The sequence below is a fragment of the Patella vulgata genome, chromosome 9, assembly GCF_932274485.2.
Source record: "Patella vulgata chromosome 9, xgPatVulg1.2, whole genome shotgun sequence".
NCBI classification, from domain to species: Eukaryota; Metazoa; Mollusca; class Gastropoda; family Patellidae; genus Patella; species Patella vulgata.
In genome coordinates this window covers 8,341,981-8,361,328 of record NC_065887.2, presented here as the reverse complement: position 1 = coordinate 8,361,328, position 19,348 = coordinate 8,341,981, and the positions used below count along the sequence as shown (strand labels likewise).

The window sequence follows — 19,348 nt, the reverse complement described above, 5'->3', positions numbered from 1 at the left end:
TCTCAACTGGTATTATTGGAGATTTTAATTAAAAAAAAATGATCTTTTCCTACATTTGTTTTTGATCTTGTTTGATCTGTGTTCAAGTAGGTGGATGATGTTCCGTGTAAAGATAAAAACATTTCAGATTTAGAATTTTTCTTTTTTTAAAAAATGTAATGAGTTTTCTTAACATCCTAATTTTCTGTAAGCCGTGAAATTTTACCCCGACACCTTCCTTACATTAGTTGCGCTTCCTTTAGGTGCTCCACCTTCTAAAGTTGTGACTGGGTTGGGTGTTAGATCATATGGTCTGTCATTGAGTCAAGTAGAGTGGTTTCAATGTTCCGCTTGTACATGTACGTGACAAGGGTTGTCTGTCCTCCAGTTTCCTCCCACTGAGAAAGACCTACATGTGTTCATAGAAGTGAAATATTGAAATAAAATTGAAAGTAAAATTGTTGTATATATACTTGGATATAGAGTATTAGTTTGAATACTAGTATACTATTGTGTAATATGGACAGTATATACCAGGTAGACTGCTGTGTAATATATACCAGATAGATACAGAGTAATAGTTTGTTTTCTACTGTGTAATATAGACCGTATATACCAGGTAGAAGAGTATACAGATATAGTAATAAGTCAAGTTATATATAGATACAGATACTGACAGTTAAACTCTACATATAAATACTTGTATATCACAGTTAGTGTAACATTCTACATAAATCAACTTTCAAACTGTCCAATTACCAGTATATATATATATATAAGTGATAGGTGTCCTATGACGGATCTAGACCACTTCGGGCATGCCAAGAACAGGCTTTCAAGTGGCCGGAACCATAAGAGTAAAGGAAAAGTAGGGTATGATTTTACCTTAGACAGGAAAAAAATTAAGATTTTTGGACAAAGTCAGGGAACAACATTTTTTAAAAAGCTTATCCAGTGATTGACAGCTTGATAATGTAGTCAAATTGATTATTTAACATTTAATTAAGAAAACATAATCAAGATATCAAAGATAGGATGGGTTGAAAATATGATTTTCATTTGAATAAAGACTTGATTACACATGAATGAAACTTTTAATTTCCTCTCAAACAATTCACTTTTAACGATAACATGCTAATCCCAAAATGACCAAAATATGTTTCTGTAACCAGGACCGGTTTTGGAAAATGTGGGTGCCCAATTTTGGGGGCCCGAAATTTCAGGATGTGAATACATATTGCAGGATATGATTAATTTTAACTAGGCCTATATTCATTCATACTTAAGGCCAATCTATACTTCACAATTATTAATTAATTAATTCCTGAAAAAAGCCACATTTGCCTGGAAAATTTTTAAGTTGATGAGCTACAGGGCCAAATTATTTGGGAAAATTGGTCAAATGTGCCAAAAACCAGCCCAGTGTGTAATGTTATAAACTCCACTCCTTTTTATTGGCAGACACAGGTATTTATAAATAGATGTCTATCAACATCATACCCTAGACAGAATATCATATATATCACACTTCCTGACATTATACTTACATAATCAATTTATCTTATAGAACATGACCTCACGACCCCTGACCCCTGACCTATATATACCTGTCTTTACTGATGCCTGATTTACAGAACAACCCAGTAATTAGGTCTGTTTGTCAATACAGGGTCGTATTGTAGACAAATAATCTAATGAGAGAGAGAAATGGGGTTTAACATCCAATTGATTTAAACTAGGTCATTTCGGCACTAACATATGGTTCAAATTTATTTCAATAATTCGTTTGTGTGTAGGGGTCTTTAGTAGTGGGAAAAAACCAGAGGACCCGTAGAAAACCCACAAGGTTGGACAGGCGACCCTACTCCTTGTCACGTACAACAGGGAATCGAAACCCCGCCAGTTGACTCAATGACAGACATTATGATACAACGTGCACACGCTCCAACCTTCCCCTTGATCTAATGAGATATTGTTTGTTGAGGTATATACAATATAATGATAAACAAGACACTATATACCATGTATAATAATTACTGATTAAATAAACACAAATTACTATCATTATAATAGTAAATATATAGGAGGACCACACTACACACAAAACAAAACCAATAAGATAAACCTGTGGACAGAATACATAGACATAGCAAGAAATAAACAAAAATATCTAATCAAGATATTAAAATACATGTGAGTCGAGAAGGCTCATAGTTAGCACATTGCATGGAGTACCATTTGAAAACAAAATGATCATTTTAAAACCAAAATGACCATTTGAAAACAAAATGACCATTTGAAAACAAAATGACCATTTTAAAACAATATTTCATGTGTGATTTTAGAAATAAATACTATTTACTAGCATGATATAGAAAGGTACAAAATAGTTTTGACCGATGGACGATTTAAATGTTATTTTGGAAAAGATCTTACCAATCTGTTTGCCAGACGTTTAGAGTAGTATTGTTTTAATTAAGGGTCAATGGTTTGTAGGATGAGTTGATATTTATATGACCCGAGACCGGAATATGTAATATAGAACAACAATAGATATATATCCTCTATATAGGTTAATCAGAAACTTTTAGAGGCCAGAGACTGTACAACACGGTGGATCCTTACGGTTGGATCCCAGATTGATTCCCTTGATTTAATACAGGGGCGGATCTAGGTATTTTGAAAAGGGGGGGCGCCGCAAAATGAGGGCACTGACCATGGAGACAGGGCACGCCCCTACAAGGGAATTTTTTTTTGTTGGGGAGGGGGTCCCCCAAGAAAATTATCCGTCATTTCCTTGCATCTGTAGCCATTCCAAGAGCTATTTGGCTGATATTTTCGTCTAAGTAAACGTTCGGAAATCGTTGAAAAAGAGCCTTAAAATCGAGCATAAAAGGCAGTTGAACATGCGACTCGAAAATCGTCAAGGCGAGCGAGGCATTATGATGGGAAAAAAGACGAATCTATTCCCTAGTCACTTCACTATTTAAGCCTTGTAACTTGTACTTTGTACTGTCCACACATGAAACAATGCTACATCAAGTTGCACTCATGCGCGTCGGTGATGGGCACGAGTGCATACGCCGCCGATTCCACAAGATGTCTGTCTATAGTCACTCTATAGGATTAGGGCACCGTCAGCTAAACAACAAGAATTCGTTTGAAAGTGGAAGCATTAATTAGACCAGACTGGTGTGTTTGAATCGATGGTTTGAGTCATTTGGGATCCCTGCAATGTGTTGGGAACGGACATATTTGGGTCTGACTAAAGGACACTTTCAGCAGTAAAAAAGGGCACTGTCGAAAATTAGGGGGGGGGGGGCGCACGCCCCTTGCGCCCCCCCTTGAATCCGCCTCTGTTATATAATAATAATAATTGTTTATTCAATATCCAAGGCCCTCGGCCCAAAGTACAAGTGATACAATGATTTACAAAAGAACATGAAAATATATACATAATTATAAATAATTATAAACTGTTGATATATTTACATCTTAACCTCAAGCAACAATACACATAATTTGCTAGCTGAACCAGATTACAATTACACATAATAAGTTTAAAGGCATCAGTTGCACTTAAATAATTGACATTTAAGGTTAATACATTTAAGGTTAATAGTGCATTTCTAATATCACTATATAAGGTACATTTCACAATATTCGTGGAATCTGTGTGGTTTATTGTGTCTGGTCGGCAGCATGTTTGCCTTGTGGGTGGGTTCCCCTTGTCAGTGGTGCAGGAACAAGGAGCTGTCTAATTGTATGGATGGGATGAAAAGACGAGGTCCCTTGTATACATTGGTGTGCACGTAAAAGATCCCTTGACATAAGAGTAGGCTGTGTTGTGTATGCCTGTCTTCATTAGCTCAGTCGGAGCAGAACTGTAGGACGTTTTATCTTGTGGGTATTGTTTGTATGTGGGGTGGTCCTCCTGTATTATACAAACAACAACATGGGCTGATCTAAAATATACATTTACAAAATGGATCCAGGTGAGGTATGCAACTGGAACTAAGAGCTCAGTTATCCACCCCACCCAAAAAGATAAAAAAGAAGAAGTGCCTCAGATGTGTTTGTTACAAACGGAACTTAATGAAAAAAAAATAATAATAAATTACATGTATTTTCTATAAAGGTGTCAATGTGCTTATTCTCACCTTACCCCTCACCCCAAACCAAAAGATAAAAATGAAGAATGCCTCAAATGTGTTTGTTAAAAACGAAACCTTAAAGAAAAAAAATAACAAATTATTTACTAAAAAGGTGTCAATTCACTTATTCTCATAATGGTCTATTCTGGCACTGCTCTCAGTACACAAAATGTGCCTTTATTCCGTTGGCTTCGATCCTGCCAATAATTAGTAGTAGTAATTGGTTAATATCTGCATCCAGAGAACAGACAGCCAATTATTCCAGGATCAATGCTTAATGTACATTGTATGACATTTAAAGGAGCTAAATCACGATTCTTTGGCACCTAGAAATGGACACAAATGGCTCGTAACACATATAATAATGTAATATGAATATATATAAACTGATTTACATTCAATCGTTTCTGTTTATACTGTAATTTCCAATCAGTTACATGTATGTTCGGCGAAATATGCGAAGAGTTCTACTTGAAAGGCAGTCTTTGGTGTCTGGTTATTCCAGTCTACACCGGTAGTATTCTCCTGTGGGGTATGTTTGGCCTTGTTCTTCCGAGTCGCATTCTGGCTCGCAATTCGTGTGCCAATATTGAAATGTTCATTTTGTCTTAAATATTGGATCAGAAGCCCATCTATTCATGGTAAGATAACAACATCAATGTTGATTTAAATTGACCATTAAGTCGTGTTTGCAATGTTGAAGACTGTGGATGATATTGAGTTAGCAACTTTTAAATGGTTATGGCTCTATTCTCTGGAACCATAATCGTTGCCAAAAAGTTTTTAAATACTCAAAATATCTCTAAAATGACCATTTCACTGCAAGTGTCAACTATTTAGATTCAATAATCTGAAAGAATTTTGAAAAAATATTGAAAATTATAAAAGTTACATTTTGAAGAAGGAGAATTGACTTCCAAGAATGATTTGATTTCATCTGTGTTCATGGGTGGTTGAGTGACCGAATGGTTAGTGTGTGCGCGCTGTATCATCAGGTTTGTCATTGAGTCAACTGGAGTGGTTTCGATTCCCCAGTTGTACGTGACAAGGAGTAGGGTCACCTGTCCAACCTTGTGGGTTTTCTCCGGGTCTTCCGGTTTTCTCCCACTGCTAAAGACCCCTACGTGGAAGCGAATTATTGAAATAAAATTGAACCATGTGTTAGTCCCGAAATGACCTATTTTGTATCGAGTTGACATTAAACCCCATCTCTCTCTCTCTCTCTTTCTCTCTCTCTCTCTCTCTGTTTAGTTCAAGATTTGTTGGGAGATTGTTAGTGTTACTTGACCAGTAGTGTAGCAAGATGTACATCAACATGGTCAGTGTGTTCAACATGTGGTGTTATTGTAGTGTAGTATAGAATGTTGATGAAGACCTTCCATTCATTTCTTACATTACTACTACAGTTTGTTTTATCAACATCTCATGGTTTCAACAATATGTCTACATCAATCAGATATCTATATCTTCAATACAAAAAAACATGTCTTCATCAATCAAATCTGTATATATCTCCTACACAACTGCAATATGGCTACATCAATCAGATCTGTATATATCTCCTACACAACATAGGGTGTTGGATGGCCGAATGGTTAGCGTTTGTGCGCTGTATCATAAGACCTGTCATTGAGTCAACTGGCATGGTTTCGAATCCCCGGTTGTACGTGACAAAGAGTAGGGTCGCCCGTCCAACCTCGTGGGTTTTCTCTGGGTCCTCCGGTTTCCTCCCATTGCTAAAGACTCATACACGCAAGCGAAATATTGAAATAAAATTAAACCATATGTTAGTCCTGAAATGACATTAAACCCCATTTCTCTCTCTCTACATCAATCAGATAGGCCTATCTATATCTCCTACAACAATATGGCTACAACAATCAGATATCTATATCTCCTATACAAAATGTCTACAACATGTCTGCTCCAACCTGGCATATGCTATGCTGTGTGCTATGAGGAAAATTTTGCCCGGACAGTGGCACTGGGGCCCACTCTTATTTCGAATTCCAACTGCCAAGGTATCTTTTACTTGTACGTGGGACCTTGGTTTTTCGTCCCATCTGAACGACTACACATTGTCCCTTGCCAGGTCCTCTATCCTGTACCACTAAAGAAGGGGGGACCACGGCGGAAAATCCAGATGAACTTTCTCGGCCAACGCAGGGATGAAACATGGGATTTCCAGCCAACGTTTTACTCACTGAGTCAATGTGGCTTCTACATAAAGAGGAAATATAATCTCTTATTAAGTGGGTGACAGATTATGCGGGGCGTAAAAATTATTCGCGAAATAATGTTTTGTCGATAATTATCATAAAAACATCACCTCTGTCTAATAGGATAGGAAATCTGTCATTGAGAGGGCGATTGTTTGATATTAATTGGGGTTTGTCTATAAAGCGTGTCTTCGTGTACATTGCTAAACGTTTGATGACTGACAAGTCAACAAGTCGTGTTGGGGGATCGTAGACGTTTATTTACAACACGCTACAAGGTCTTGTGGTTTTGTGTGGTTTGGTTGTTTGTCGTGTGTAAACAATGAGGACTGATTGATTTTAAAGATAAATGGTTTGAAACGTGTTTTTTTTTTTATTGTATCTAAAAACAACTCTATCTGATATTATATCAGTATTTGTGTAATTTCATTAGTGGTATTATCGTGACTTTAATTAAATTAGATTTATTCCTTTACCAAGTTATAATATATACATGACACTAGAGATATGGTATGGTTTAGAACAGGGTTTTTGGCACTGGAAAGTATGCATATACATTGTAGTTTACTTTCAAAACATCGTTCGATAATTGAAAAAATTCGTTTAAGAATTACAAAAATGGTTTAGTTTAATGGTAATGGGTTTAGTTTCTCCGAGAGGCTGAAATGATTGACCTACATGTATCTGTCTTTATTCCTCTACCAGAGAGAGAGAGAGAGGGGGGGAGGTAAGGTCCACTAACATATGTTTCTATTTTATTTCAATAATTCACTTGCACATAAGGGTCTTTAGCAGTGGGAGGAAACCAGAGGACCCTAAGAAAACCCATGAGGTTGGACAGGCAACCCTACTCCTTGTCACGTACAACCGGGAAATCGAAACCAGGCCTGTTGACTCAATGACAGACCTTATGATACAACGCTTACGCGCTAACCATTCGGCCACCCAACCCCACTACGACCAAGTTAAATACATGTATGTATGGACGGTTGAATGGCCGAATGGTTTAACACATGTGCTTTAGATCATAAGGTCTGTCATTGTTTCAAGTAGTGTGGTATTGATCCTTAGACCCCTACCAATATGTGAATTACTGGTATTCACAAAAAATTCCTAGCTTGTGTTAAGTGGACTTAAACTTCATTTCTATATCTTGCTGTCAGTCTGGGTGTGTTGGATGGCGGAATGGTTAGCATGTGCACGCTATATCATAAGGTCTGTCATTGAGTCAGCTGGCGTGGTTTCGATTCCCCGGTCACCTGTCCAACCTCTTGGGTTTTCCCCGGGTCCTCCGGTTTCCTCCCATTGCTAAAGATCCCAACACACAAAGTGAATTATTGAAATAAAATTGAACCATGTGTTAGTCCCAAAATTACCTAGTTTGTGTCTAGTGAACGTTTAAACGCATTTCTTTCTCTTGCTCTCGGTCTGTAGTGCCGTTAAAATTTGAATTAAAATAACATGAAGCTGATGTGTAGTACCAGAAAGCAGGAAAACTATTTAATGAAGGTACCGATAGATGCCCTGAGGTGAAATCAATTAACTATATGAACATTATCATCGGTAGAGATTGTACAACCTGATGTCAGGTCATCATTTATTCGTGAATCACTGAACGTTGATTAATAAAATCTCCCAAGGCCAAGACTGACAGTCACTTGATGGAATTGACTGACGTCCAGCCTTATTCAACTAGACTCTTTGTTTATTGTCTGATAATAGATTAATAATGTCTGGATGAGGTGGACTATGTGTTGTCTAATAATGCCTGAATCATCTTGGATACCAGCACTCAATGACTGTTGCTGTAAGAGAGAAGTTTCTGCAGGCTGGCAGACGTTATACAACCTTATTCCATTGAGTACGAAGGGATGTGTCATCAATGGCTTTAATTAAATACTCTAACGTAAAAGATTTCCTGACAGTTCAATATTTAAATGTATTATTCCGCACAATATTTATAGTATAACTAATTCCACTGCCATGGATATCTATATGAATTTGTAATTTTTCTTGTCTAATTTCAAATTATCGAGAGAAGTAAAGTTATTGATATTAAGCCACATGTATTTTAATATTAGTTCTTCACAAAAAAAAGATCTGACATGACAAATCTGCAGACAAGACAAATTACACAGATATTGCAAGCAATAAACAACAAATATCAAATCAAGTGAAGGGATCCTGGAGCCAACTGTAAGCATCCACTGCATTATAATTAGATCATAAGGTCTGTCATTGAGTCAGGTGGTATGGTTTCGACCCCCCCCCCCCCCCGCCTTTGCTTGTACGTGACAAAGAGTTATGTCCCTGTCCAACTTTGTGTGTTTTCCCCAGGTCCTCCAGATTCCTCCCACTACTGTAGACAATTACATCCAAGTGAATTATTGAAATAAAATTGAACCATACGCTAGTCAATCTCTCCCAGGGGTTTACTTTTTAAGTCTTTATAGGGGTTTACTTTTTAAGTCTTTATAGGGGTTTACATTTTAAACCTTTATAGGGGTTTACATTTTAAGTCTCTATAGGGGTTTATGTTTTGAGTCTTTATAAAGATTTACGTTTTAAGTCTTTATAGGGATTTACGTTTTAAGTCTTTATAGGGGTTTACTTTTTAAGTTCTTTATATTGGTTTACATTTTAAGTCTCTATAGGGGTTTACGTTTTGAGTCTTTATAAGGATTTACGTTTAAAGTCTTTATAGGGATTAACGTTTTAAGTCTTTATAGGGGTTTACTTTTTAAGTTCTTTATATTGGTTTACTTTTTAAGTCTTTATAGGAGTTTACATTTTAAGTCTTTATAGGGCTTTACATTTTAAGTCTTTATAGGGGTTTACTCCTGATAAAATCTATTAACATAAGTAAATGGTTGTGTTTATAAGTCCACAACATGTGTGTACATGTATATTAAGAATTATAAAACTATAATTGTTGTTATTTTGATATTTTTCAGATAACAACTTTAGTAAACCATAAAGATAAAACAAAGGTGAGCGAGAAAGCCCAGAGAGCTCTGGTACGTGTCGGTCAACTGGTGAATTTAGCCGTGGAACGTTTCGTAACAGTTGGAGAAAGTATAGCATGTGAACATGTCGAGATCCAAGAAGAAATGATGGACGCTTGTCGAGAGGCAAAAACAGCAGGTCTGTAGGATTTTTTTGATGACAAAGAATAAAACGAACACGATTATTAGAGGCTTTAACCCTATCTTTATTGGTTTAGACTAAGCATAGATAATCAATTTGATTACTCGATACTTTTGAAAAAGTTAATTGTGCAATTAATTAATATGTGTCATCTGTTTGTTTTGGGATTTCGACGGGGGACATCAGCCTCAATGTTGGCCGCTATATGTTCACTAGCTTCCTGTGGCCATTTCTACATAGCTATTTTTGAGAGCCGCTGTGGCTCAGTGAGTAAGACTGGTTCGCTAACAAGGAGGTCTTGGGTTTGCTCTCAGTGTTTGTCGAGAAAGTTCCTTTAAATTTTCCGTAATTGTTCCCCCTTGTTAGTGATGGAGGATGGAGGGCCTTTCAAGGGACAGCGTATAGGCAATCGGATGGTATAAAAAACTAATGTCCTGTGTACCCATTTGCGTGCACGTAAAAGACCCCTTGACAGTTTGAATTTGAAGCATGGCGTATGACCGTCTTCATTAGACCAAACAGTGCAGAAAGGTAGGAAGTTAATTAATTATTAATAAGAGAGAGAAATGGGGTTTAACATCCACTTGACACAAACTCTTTCATATAGGAACTAACATATGGTTCAATTTTATTTCAATAATTCGCTTGCGTGTGTCTTTAGCAGTGAGAGGAAACTGGAGATTGGACAGGCGACCCTATTCCTTGTCATGTTCAAGCAGGGAATCGAAACCACGCCACTTGACTTAATGACAAACCTTGTGATTTCATGTGCACATTAAGCCATATTGATTTGATCGAGTCAATTGTTTATTTTAGGTTGTAATATCGAGAGTGCCACCAAGTTGGAGTATCCCATACAGAATGGTATTGATGCCCTCGCTAAACATCTGGCAGACAAATCAGCCATGATACGATCGGCACGACAATTATTATCGGCCATCACTAAAGTATTATTACTAGCAGACAGAATCGTAGTTAAACAACTACTTCTTGCCAAAGATAAGGTTAGTGGCGTCAAATTTTATACATGTAGCAACTGCAATCTCATTAAAAAACAGATGTATATTTCATTTTTTATGCTTTCAATGACCTACACTATATGAAGATCTGACCGGTTGTAGTGGAAGGTCGTGTCAGATGTCATACCAGCGATTTTTGATCCTATGGCGTCAGACATCTGATTAACCAATCAACGTTGATGTTTCTAGTGGGTTACCCACAATTCCGTGCACCTCACACCAAAAACTTGCCGTAACAGACCGTTTCATTGGCTAATCATCCAGAACGTTGGTTATATAACAACTCTTCCAGATCCTAGTGTAGTAAAGACAAGTAAAACAAAATTTTGAACTATAAAAAACGAAATGAAATAGGATCTGTGTTTTAACCAGATTGGTAGCAACTGCTGGGTAAGAATCATGTTAGATCAATATCAGAGGTACTGGGTTTGTTCCCAGTATACCTCAGGATTTACAAGTCTATAGTTTCTCCTTGTCAGTCATGCAGGTCAAGGGCCTGGCAAGGAAAGTCTTGGGTGGCGGGGAAAAATTCGCTCATAATAGTCCTACACAGCATGACGTTTGACCATCTTTATTTGCCCTGTTGATGCAGATGTTAATAGCCAAATATAGAAACTGTCTATTTCCATGTGTAATTATTGCTGTGTATTTTTTCAGGTATTCCACAGTTTATTGATAGTTGAAGCCGTCACAAATTTTACTGATTTCGTGAAGTCATTCAGTCAGTTTGGTACCGATATGGTGGAGCTTGCTCATTTATCTGGAGATCGACAAAATGTAAGATAATTTGTAAAATCTGGAACTAATAAACATACAATGTGACAATCAAACTATAGACTTCTTTAATTTGCATAATCGACATCTAATATTTTTTAATTTGTTTCTAAAAATTGTTTTATTTTTGTTAAGACACTCAACAAATTATGTGACAGTACTGGTTAAAATTTTCTGTAGGACCTGATGCTGCTCTTGATGGTCTTTTGGCACTGGATTCTACTAAATATTTGATTGGTTAAATTGATTTGATTATATTGATCTGATATGTTGATTTGATTTGATATTGATATATTTGATTTGATATAGATATATTTGATATTGATATATTGATATACATGTATTTGATATATACATGTATATATATAAATTGATTTGATATATTTCAGGATTTAAAGAGTGAGAAACATAGAGCACAGATGGGATCAGCTAGAGCTATATTAGAGAAATCTACCATGATGCTCTTAACATCATCAAAGGTAGGGCAATATACATATAGTTAATACTTCACCAACTTACCAGATTAGGACACAATTATCACATAGTCTTGCTGGATTGCAAGAGTGGTTGATAATAGTGCCGTACTGAATTGATATTGAAAGTCATTTAGGTCATTTCACAAAGGGGTATTTTAGCAGTAGGAGGAAACAAATTGACCCAGAGAGGACCGACAAGGTTGGGGAGGCAACTTGACGCCTTGTCACATACATGTACAAGCCTGGGATCAAAACCATGATTTAATGACAAACCTTATGATCTAAAGTACAGGATTCAGACCACATGAACACACCCCTTTGGTATCAAGCTTAGAAAAAAGATTAAAAAGTAGGAATGTAAACCCTATTTAATTTCATTTCATAAGCAGGATTTCATTGAATCGAAATTATTATAAACTGAATGTTACTTATTTCAGACGTGTTTACGCCATCCAGATTGTCAGGCAGCAAGAAGAAATCGTGACGGTGTTTTCGTACAGATGAAGAGAGCGTTAGATCTGCTACAACATGTGGTAACAGATGGATCTGGTTTATATATGAATGGAAACTCATCGCCCACAACTAACGGAGATTCGGGAATCGCCTTAAATACATCACAACCCACGGCCAGTCGGGCATTTAAAGATTTTGAAGTAAGTTTATAGATCGTTTTAATACAATTTACTATGCAATGTTCCGATGAGGATACTCTCGTTTTTGTCAGGCGAATGATACAGGATGTAAGTGAACCAGACGAAATGGCACGCTTTGTGCCATTGGTTTAGAACGATAAGAGGATACTTGTCGAAACGTCGTGCTTTTAGAATAAAACCAGTGATTGTTTCCCATAAAAATTGTGTTCTGTTATTGTGTACCCCAATCACTACATGCCACTTAAAGATTAGAATTTTTGAGCCATCTTTCAAATTGAAAAAATTCATGTGGTTTCAATGCATTTTTCAACCCTATTGGCCAAGTCTTATATCCACGTCTTAATATATTGTTCAACCAGTGTTAAACATACACCGTATCTGAGATACTGTACAAAAACAAATTCAGCATATTCCACACGGCCCTAAATTTCTCGGCTGTATGCAACAACAATAAGAATGGAATGAAACACAACTTTGATCCGCTGTCATTCTGTAGGTTTAGTGGTAAATGATCAGCAGTCAAAGTAATTAAAGGACAATATTGGTGTCAGTCATTATCACATATGTGATGGAACTGATGAGAGTCAATTATTTTTTTTGATTGTTAGATATCCCCTCACAGCCTCACAAAACAACATTTGGTCTTTGTGAAGGATTTATTAGTGAGCAGAAATTTTCCCGTTTATCTGTTATCACTCGTCACTTCAGTCAGTTCTATAGAAGGATAACTCGTGTTTTCCATTTGCGTTTTTCACTTCCCGTTCTTGAAATCTTCATAACGCATCTATCGTAGCAGTGATCTCTGTGTTAAAATTATATTTGGAAGGTGTTTAAACCAGTTCTATCACATATGTAATAATGACTGACACTTATATTGTCCTTTAAGTGTTAAGTGTATAGATTGTCTACATTTTATTTCGTCCAATGAAAAACATCCTGACATTCATAATTATTTACAGGACCAAGTAGAATTGACAAGGATCACTCTCATTGGTCCAGCAACAGAAGATAAACTCCAGGGAGCATTTGATGCTGTGGTTGAAGGTGTTCAAGATTTTACAGACTCCGCCTACACGTCACATGATAACCGAGAAAAAATAGTCCAACTTTCTGACAGTCTTCGTGATCAGCTACATGTTTTAATCAAGACAGGCCACAATGTTGTAAGTTATTGTCATTTATATTGGCGTGTTTTGTAATCTGATAACAAAATGAAATGGAGTTTCACACCCTACTTTTCTTGTTCAACTTGTTACAGTAGCGTTTTTATACGCCCACATTTTCATGTGGACGTATATTGTCGTCGCCCCTGTCCATCCGTCCGTCCACAATTGTTTGTGAGCAGTCTACAGGTCACAATTTTTATCCAATTTCAATGAAACTTGAAATATAGGTTTATCACCCTAAGATCTCGGTTCCTTTCGATATTGGCATGTATCGGACTGTAACTTCATGGATTATGGCCCCTGATTGTACGAAAAATCACGTTTTTAGCTTGTGAACACTGTAGAGGTCCGATTTGGTTTAAACTTGAAATGTATGCTTATAACCCAAAGTTCTCAGTTCCTTTCGATATTCGTGCATATCGGAATGTAATTTCCTGAATTATGGCCCCTGATTGTACGAAAAATCGCCTTTTTAGCTTCTGGACCCTATAGAGGTCATAATTTTTATCCGATTTAAAAAAACATAAAATTGAATCGTTGTATCACAATTCACCTTCTCACGATTTGCATGGTTTCAATTCCCCGCTTGAACATGACAAGGAGTAGAGTCGACTGTCCAGCCTTCTGGGGTTTTTTTCGGGGGTTCTTCGGGTCGCCTGTTCAACCTCGTTTCCTCCCACTGCTAAATACCCCTACACACAAGCGAATTATTGAAATAGATTTGATCCATATGTTAGTCCCGAAATGACAAATTTTTTTGTCGAGTGGATATTAAACCCCTTTTCTAGGGGTCTTTAGCAGTGGGAGGAAACGAGAGGATCTAGAGAAAACCCATGAGGTTGGACAGGCGACCCAACTCCTTGTCATGTACACCCGGGGAATTGAAACCAAGCTAGTTGACTCACTGACATACCTTATGATACGGTGCGCACGTGCTAACCATAGAGGTGAGATGATAGTATGACAGGTATTCTAACATTCTACCTGTATCTCACCTGTTTGTTTACTGACCAGTAGTCGGGTAAAGTTCACACATTACAGGTGTTACACACGTTCGTCAATACACTTTGATTCTGGGCTATAGAATGATCTACCATGTCCTTCAGTAAACCCTGATTCCCACCCTGATTCCCAGGTTATAGAATTATCTATCTAGAAGTTTAATAAAAAAACCTTCTCAATCAATTCAGCATCATATATCAATGAAATGAAGTTTAAGGTCCTATTTTCCTGCATCAACTGGGCTAATGAAGATAAACATATAAAATTCTAAAAGTTGAGGGTTCTTTTACGTGCGTGCCAGCCTGTACACGGGACAATTGTTTTTATTCCCAACAGATAATTTGATGAGGCTTTTATGTCTGCGCCAACCTGTACACGGGACAAATGTTTTTATTGCCAACAGATAATCTGATATGGGAGGGAGGTTTTTATAAAGGGAAGAACTTCCCACTAAACCAAATCCATGGCCTAATGCCAAATGGAAAGATTGCAAAATCATATTCTAAAAACAGGAATCAGCTTCGGCTCTCCTATGTCTTGTCTGCGATATCACTTATGTGGAAGCAGACGTTAAACACCAAGAACTACTACTACATGTGACTAAATATTGACTTCTCACAAACATCTGATTTGAAGGTTTTGTTTTTATCTCATCATCTGTTTATTCAAGCTGTTGACATGATTCTTTTAGATAAGTAGGCTACTCATTCTCATGTTACATATCTGAACTTTACAATAAGCTAAATAGATGTTACATATCTAAACTTATCTAAACTTCACCTCCCAATAAGCTGAATAGATGTTACATATCTAAACTTTACTTCACAATAAGCTGAATAGATGTTACATGTACATACATATCTGAACTTTACCTCACAATAAGTTGAATACATGTTACATATCTAAACTTTAAAATTATACAGCAGTATCTGATAACCAGAATATTTCTATTCTATTTCCAGAGAAATTTTTTTTTTTTAAAGTTATTAGTATGACTTATCTTATGATCTATCTCTGTTTTGGTGTATTTTCAGAGTCCGAAAGAGAACCATACAATTACCCCAGAATTAGAAACAGTTTTACTAAAAACAATAGAAGCTTCTAAAAATCTACGTAAACAGGTTAGTCAAATAATGGAGAGGGAAATGAAAAAGCTGTAAAAGTTATCTCCCTTTAAAACTTCTAATACAGAGAGTTTATATCTCACAGTATTTTATAATTGTTATAATTAACGAATGAATCATCAATATACCCCTTTTAGCACTTGGTACATGTGATTAATAGAGACTATCCCAGTTTCTTGAAGAATATATTAATACAGGTACATCCCTGAACAGATCAAAAACAGTCTCAAACGGCTCTTCCTTAGCACTTGGTACATGTGATTAATAGAGACTATCCCAGTTTCTTGAAGAACATTAGAGAAAGGTGGTATACTGGTACATCCCTGAACAGTCTGAAACTACTCTTCCTTAGATCACCTCAAATCGCCCGAAATATGTGAATAGTTTTCTGCATTATAGGACCAAATATGACTTCGTGCGGGTGCCATAGCTGTGCATGTGACATGATGGAGCCCTAGTTGGGGAGTTTGGGCTGTCTAAGGAGCGATAGGGGTTGGGGGAGGGGTGTCTTAGGAGCCCTAGTTAGGATGGTTTGGGGTGGATCTAATAGGCAATAAATAAAGATAAATTTATTTTAAGGATCTAATAGGAAATATTATTTTCTAGTTGTTGGATACAGCGATGGAGCAAGCGTCTGATCTATTTAAGATGAATGAAGATCATGAATTATTGCGTGGGTTACAGCGAGCTGGTATCAACGGAGAAGTAGAATACGTGGATGAACTCACTATTAAATTTGATGAACATCAGGAACAGATTGAAGAGGTAAGATTAACATATGTATGTCATAGTTCTGACCGTTGTCGAGTCTCAAAAATTGTCAGATTTAGTTTATGAGGTATGAGAGAAAAACATATTCTAATCTTCATAACGCAGTTAGGATATCAACATTTTAAAAGCAATATTTTTTGTGGAATTTACGTCTTTACAGTGCTGAAATTTTGCATAGAGAAGCCCCCCCCCCCCCCCAATGTGATTAGTGATCCTATGCAAAAAAAAAGCTATTTGGGTCATAAGTGGCACTTAATATTAACAAATATTTATCACAAAAGAAAGAAAAATTCAAAAATTATTTGATCAACCTTCCCACATCACCTGAAGTTAGAATTGATACAGAATGCATTTCTGACACAATTTAAAGTATGAATTGATCGAGAATTCACGTCTGACAGAATGTAATGTAATATAAGAATTGATCCACAACTCACTTCTGATGTGTCAAATAAGAATTGATCGACAACACACTTCTGACTCGTCAAGTAAGAATTGATCCACAACTCATGTCTGACACCAATGCATAGACCAACATCCTAATTATGATACCCAGAAATGCACAAATGGAATATATGAAGATAAATGGTGGAGATCCCAACTCAGACAGACACTGCTGTTATAAAGTTGTTGTGTGGTTTTAAAGTAGCTAAGTCTCTAACTAAATATCATCCAAAATCTTCAACATTGAAAACACGATTTATTTGTCAAATTAAATCAACATTCATGTTGTGATCTTACCGGAAAAAGGTGGGCTTTTGATATCCAATATTTTAGACAAAATAAACATTTTACCATTGGTACACGAATCGTGTACCATAATGCGCTTCAGCCCCAGTTGTATCAAGAGACTCAAGGGACGAGGCTAGACACATTGCACCAAATCAAACGGCGTATGTAGACTGGAATAACCAGACGCTAGAAATTTGCACTCGCTTTAGACTGCTGGCTTAGTTCGCCGAACATAACTGATTTGAAATTGGAGTAAAAACGGAAACCATTGAATGTAAATCAGTTTATATACATTCATATTACAGTATTATATGCGTTGCGACCCACTTTTGTCAATTTCTAGGTCCCAAATGTTAGCGATTTAGCTCCTTTAACTGTTGTTTTTACCAGTATTTCTACATTAATGATTTCATGTTCTATTTATCTTATGTTAAATTTCTCTGGGTTGTTTTCAATAAAGATACAAATGATGTGAATTTATTTTAGGTTTGTAAATTATTTCGACATATGGCCACAACGGAACCGTTGATTATAACAGCTGAACATAATGACACTTTTATACACAGTATTGGTCCATTGGTGAGTACACTTGACGTATCTTCAATTACATGTGGCCTCCTGATACAACACTAAATGATATTTGATAAAGAAATGAAATAAAATGGGGTTTAACATCCTACTTCAATTGTTAAGGGGTCTTTTTCATGCACGCCAATTCGTACACGGGACATCTGTTTTTCGTACCATCCGAACGATGCTAAGTGGTCCTTTGCCAGGCCCTCAGTCCTGCACCACTGACAAGGAAGAACCACGCAGGAAAATTCCTGATGAACTTCCTCGGCCAATTGTTAAGGGGTCTTTTTCCTGATGAAATTCCTTGGCCAACGCAGGGATCGAAAATGCTACCTACAGGTTAACGAGCCAATGTCTTACTCACAGAATCATCATGGCCCCAATTTCATAAAGAAACATGTTGTCGTTTGGATTAGACGAAGAACTAAGTACGTTAAAGAACCACTGACATTTGGACTTCGAAATAAGAGTAGGCTGTAGCACCAATGTCCAGTCACTATTACCCATATAGCACAATGGATGCATGGCAAATGCCAATCTGCCTTGGCCCATTTAACATGCATTATGTAAGATTAATATAAAGAGCTGACAGTTCTCGCTATGATAGTTGAAAAATAGATAATAAGAAGGGAATATGTTGAAAATTTCAGTCAAATTACTTAATTCTGAACTAAGCTAAGGCCGCTAAATGTGCTAAAATTACATACAATAGCTGAGTTTTGATTTATATAACATTTCAGGCCTAAAGAAAGACCTCTGCGGAAAAATAAGATGTTAAAAACTTATTTCATTTCTTTACATTTCTGTTTTTTCATTTACTTATTTCAGACCCTGTTTGCAGCCCAGACATTAGCCCAGTATCCTAACAGTAAAATAGCTCGTGAGAATCTAGATGTATTCGCTGATGCCTGGGAGTCTCAAATAAACGATCTCTCAATACTAGTCAAAGAGGTTAACGATGTCTGTCTCGGCAAGATGGATAAACTTGTCTACTTATCGTTACCTAGACCTGGGGTAAGATTATCCAGTTCTATTCTGTTTAATTAATAAAGATATGATAATTATAATGAAGTCCTTGAAAAATTTCTCACTCCAAATTAAACAGGGGGTTGTATGGCTGAATGGTTAGCGCATGTGTGCTGTATTATAAGGTCTATCATTGAGTCAACTGGTATGGTTTTGATTCCCCAGTTTTATTTGACAAGGAGAAGGGTCCAACCTCAAGGGTTTTCTCTGGTTCTTCTGGTTTCCTCCCACTACTACATTCCCATATGCGCACATGAATTATTGAAATAAAATTGAACCATATGTTAGTCTCGAAATGACCTAGTTTGCGTTGAGTGGACGTTAAACCCCCTCTCTCTGTCTCTCAAATCAAACAGTTATATTGATTTTTTTTTTTTTTTTTTTTTTTTTTTTTGGAACGGAGGGCCTGACAAGGATTGCTGTCTAGTCCTTCAGATGAGACGAAAAATCGAGGTCCCGTGTATATATTGGAATGCACGTAAAAGATCCCCTGGCAGTTGGAATTCGATATAAGAGTAGGCAATAGTGCCGCT

General features: G+C 36.7%; 1 protein-coding gene across 2 annotated transcripts in view; it reads left to right on the top strand.

Annotated features, from left to right (window-relative positions):
* Positions 1-19,348, top strand: part of LOC126831681 (alpha-catulin) — a 77,674-nt gene that overhangs the window by 44,566 nt on the left and 13,760 nt on the right. For both annotated transcript variants that reach the window (XM_050562311.2, XM_050562310.2), the window contains exons 2-11: positions 9,307-9,496; positions 10,316-10,503; positions 11,176-11,295; positions 11,682-11,771; positions 12,206-12,421; positions 13,381-13,584; positions 15,624-15,710; positions 16,320-16,478; positions 17,703-17,795; positions 18,618-18,803. In XM_050562311.2, the coding sequence (XP_050418268.1) occupies positions 9,307-9,496; positions 10,316-10,503; positions 11,176-11,295; positions 11,682-11,771; positions 12,206-12,421; positions 13,381-13,584; positions 15,624-15,710; positions 16,320-16,478; positions 17,703-17,795; positions 18,618-18,803 (1,533 nt within the window). The remainder of the gene's footprint in view (positions 1-9,306; positions 9,497-10,315; positions 10,504-11,175; positions 11,296-11,681; positions 11,772-12,205; positions 12,422-13,380; positions 13,585-15,623; positions 15,711-16,319; positions 16,479-17,702; positions 17,796-18,617; positions 18,804-19,348) is intronic.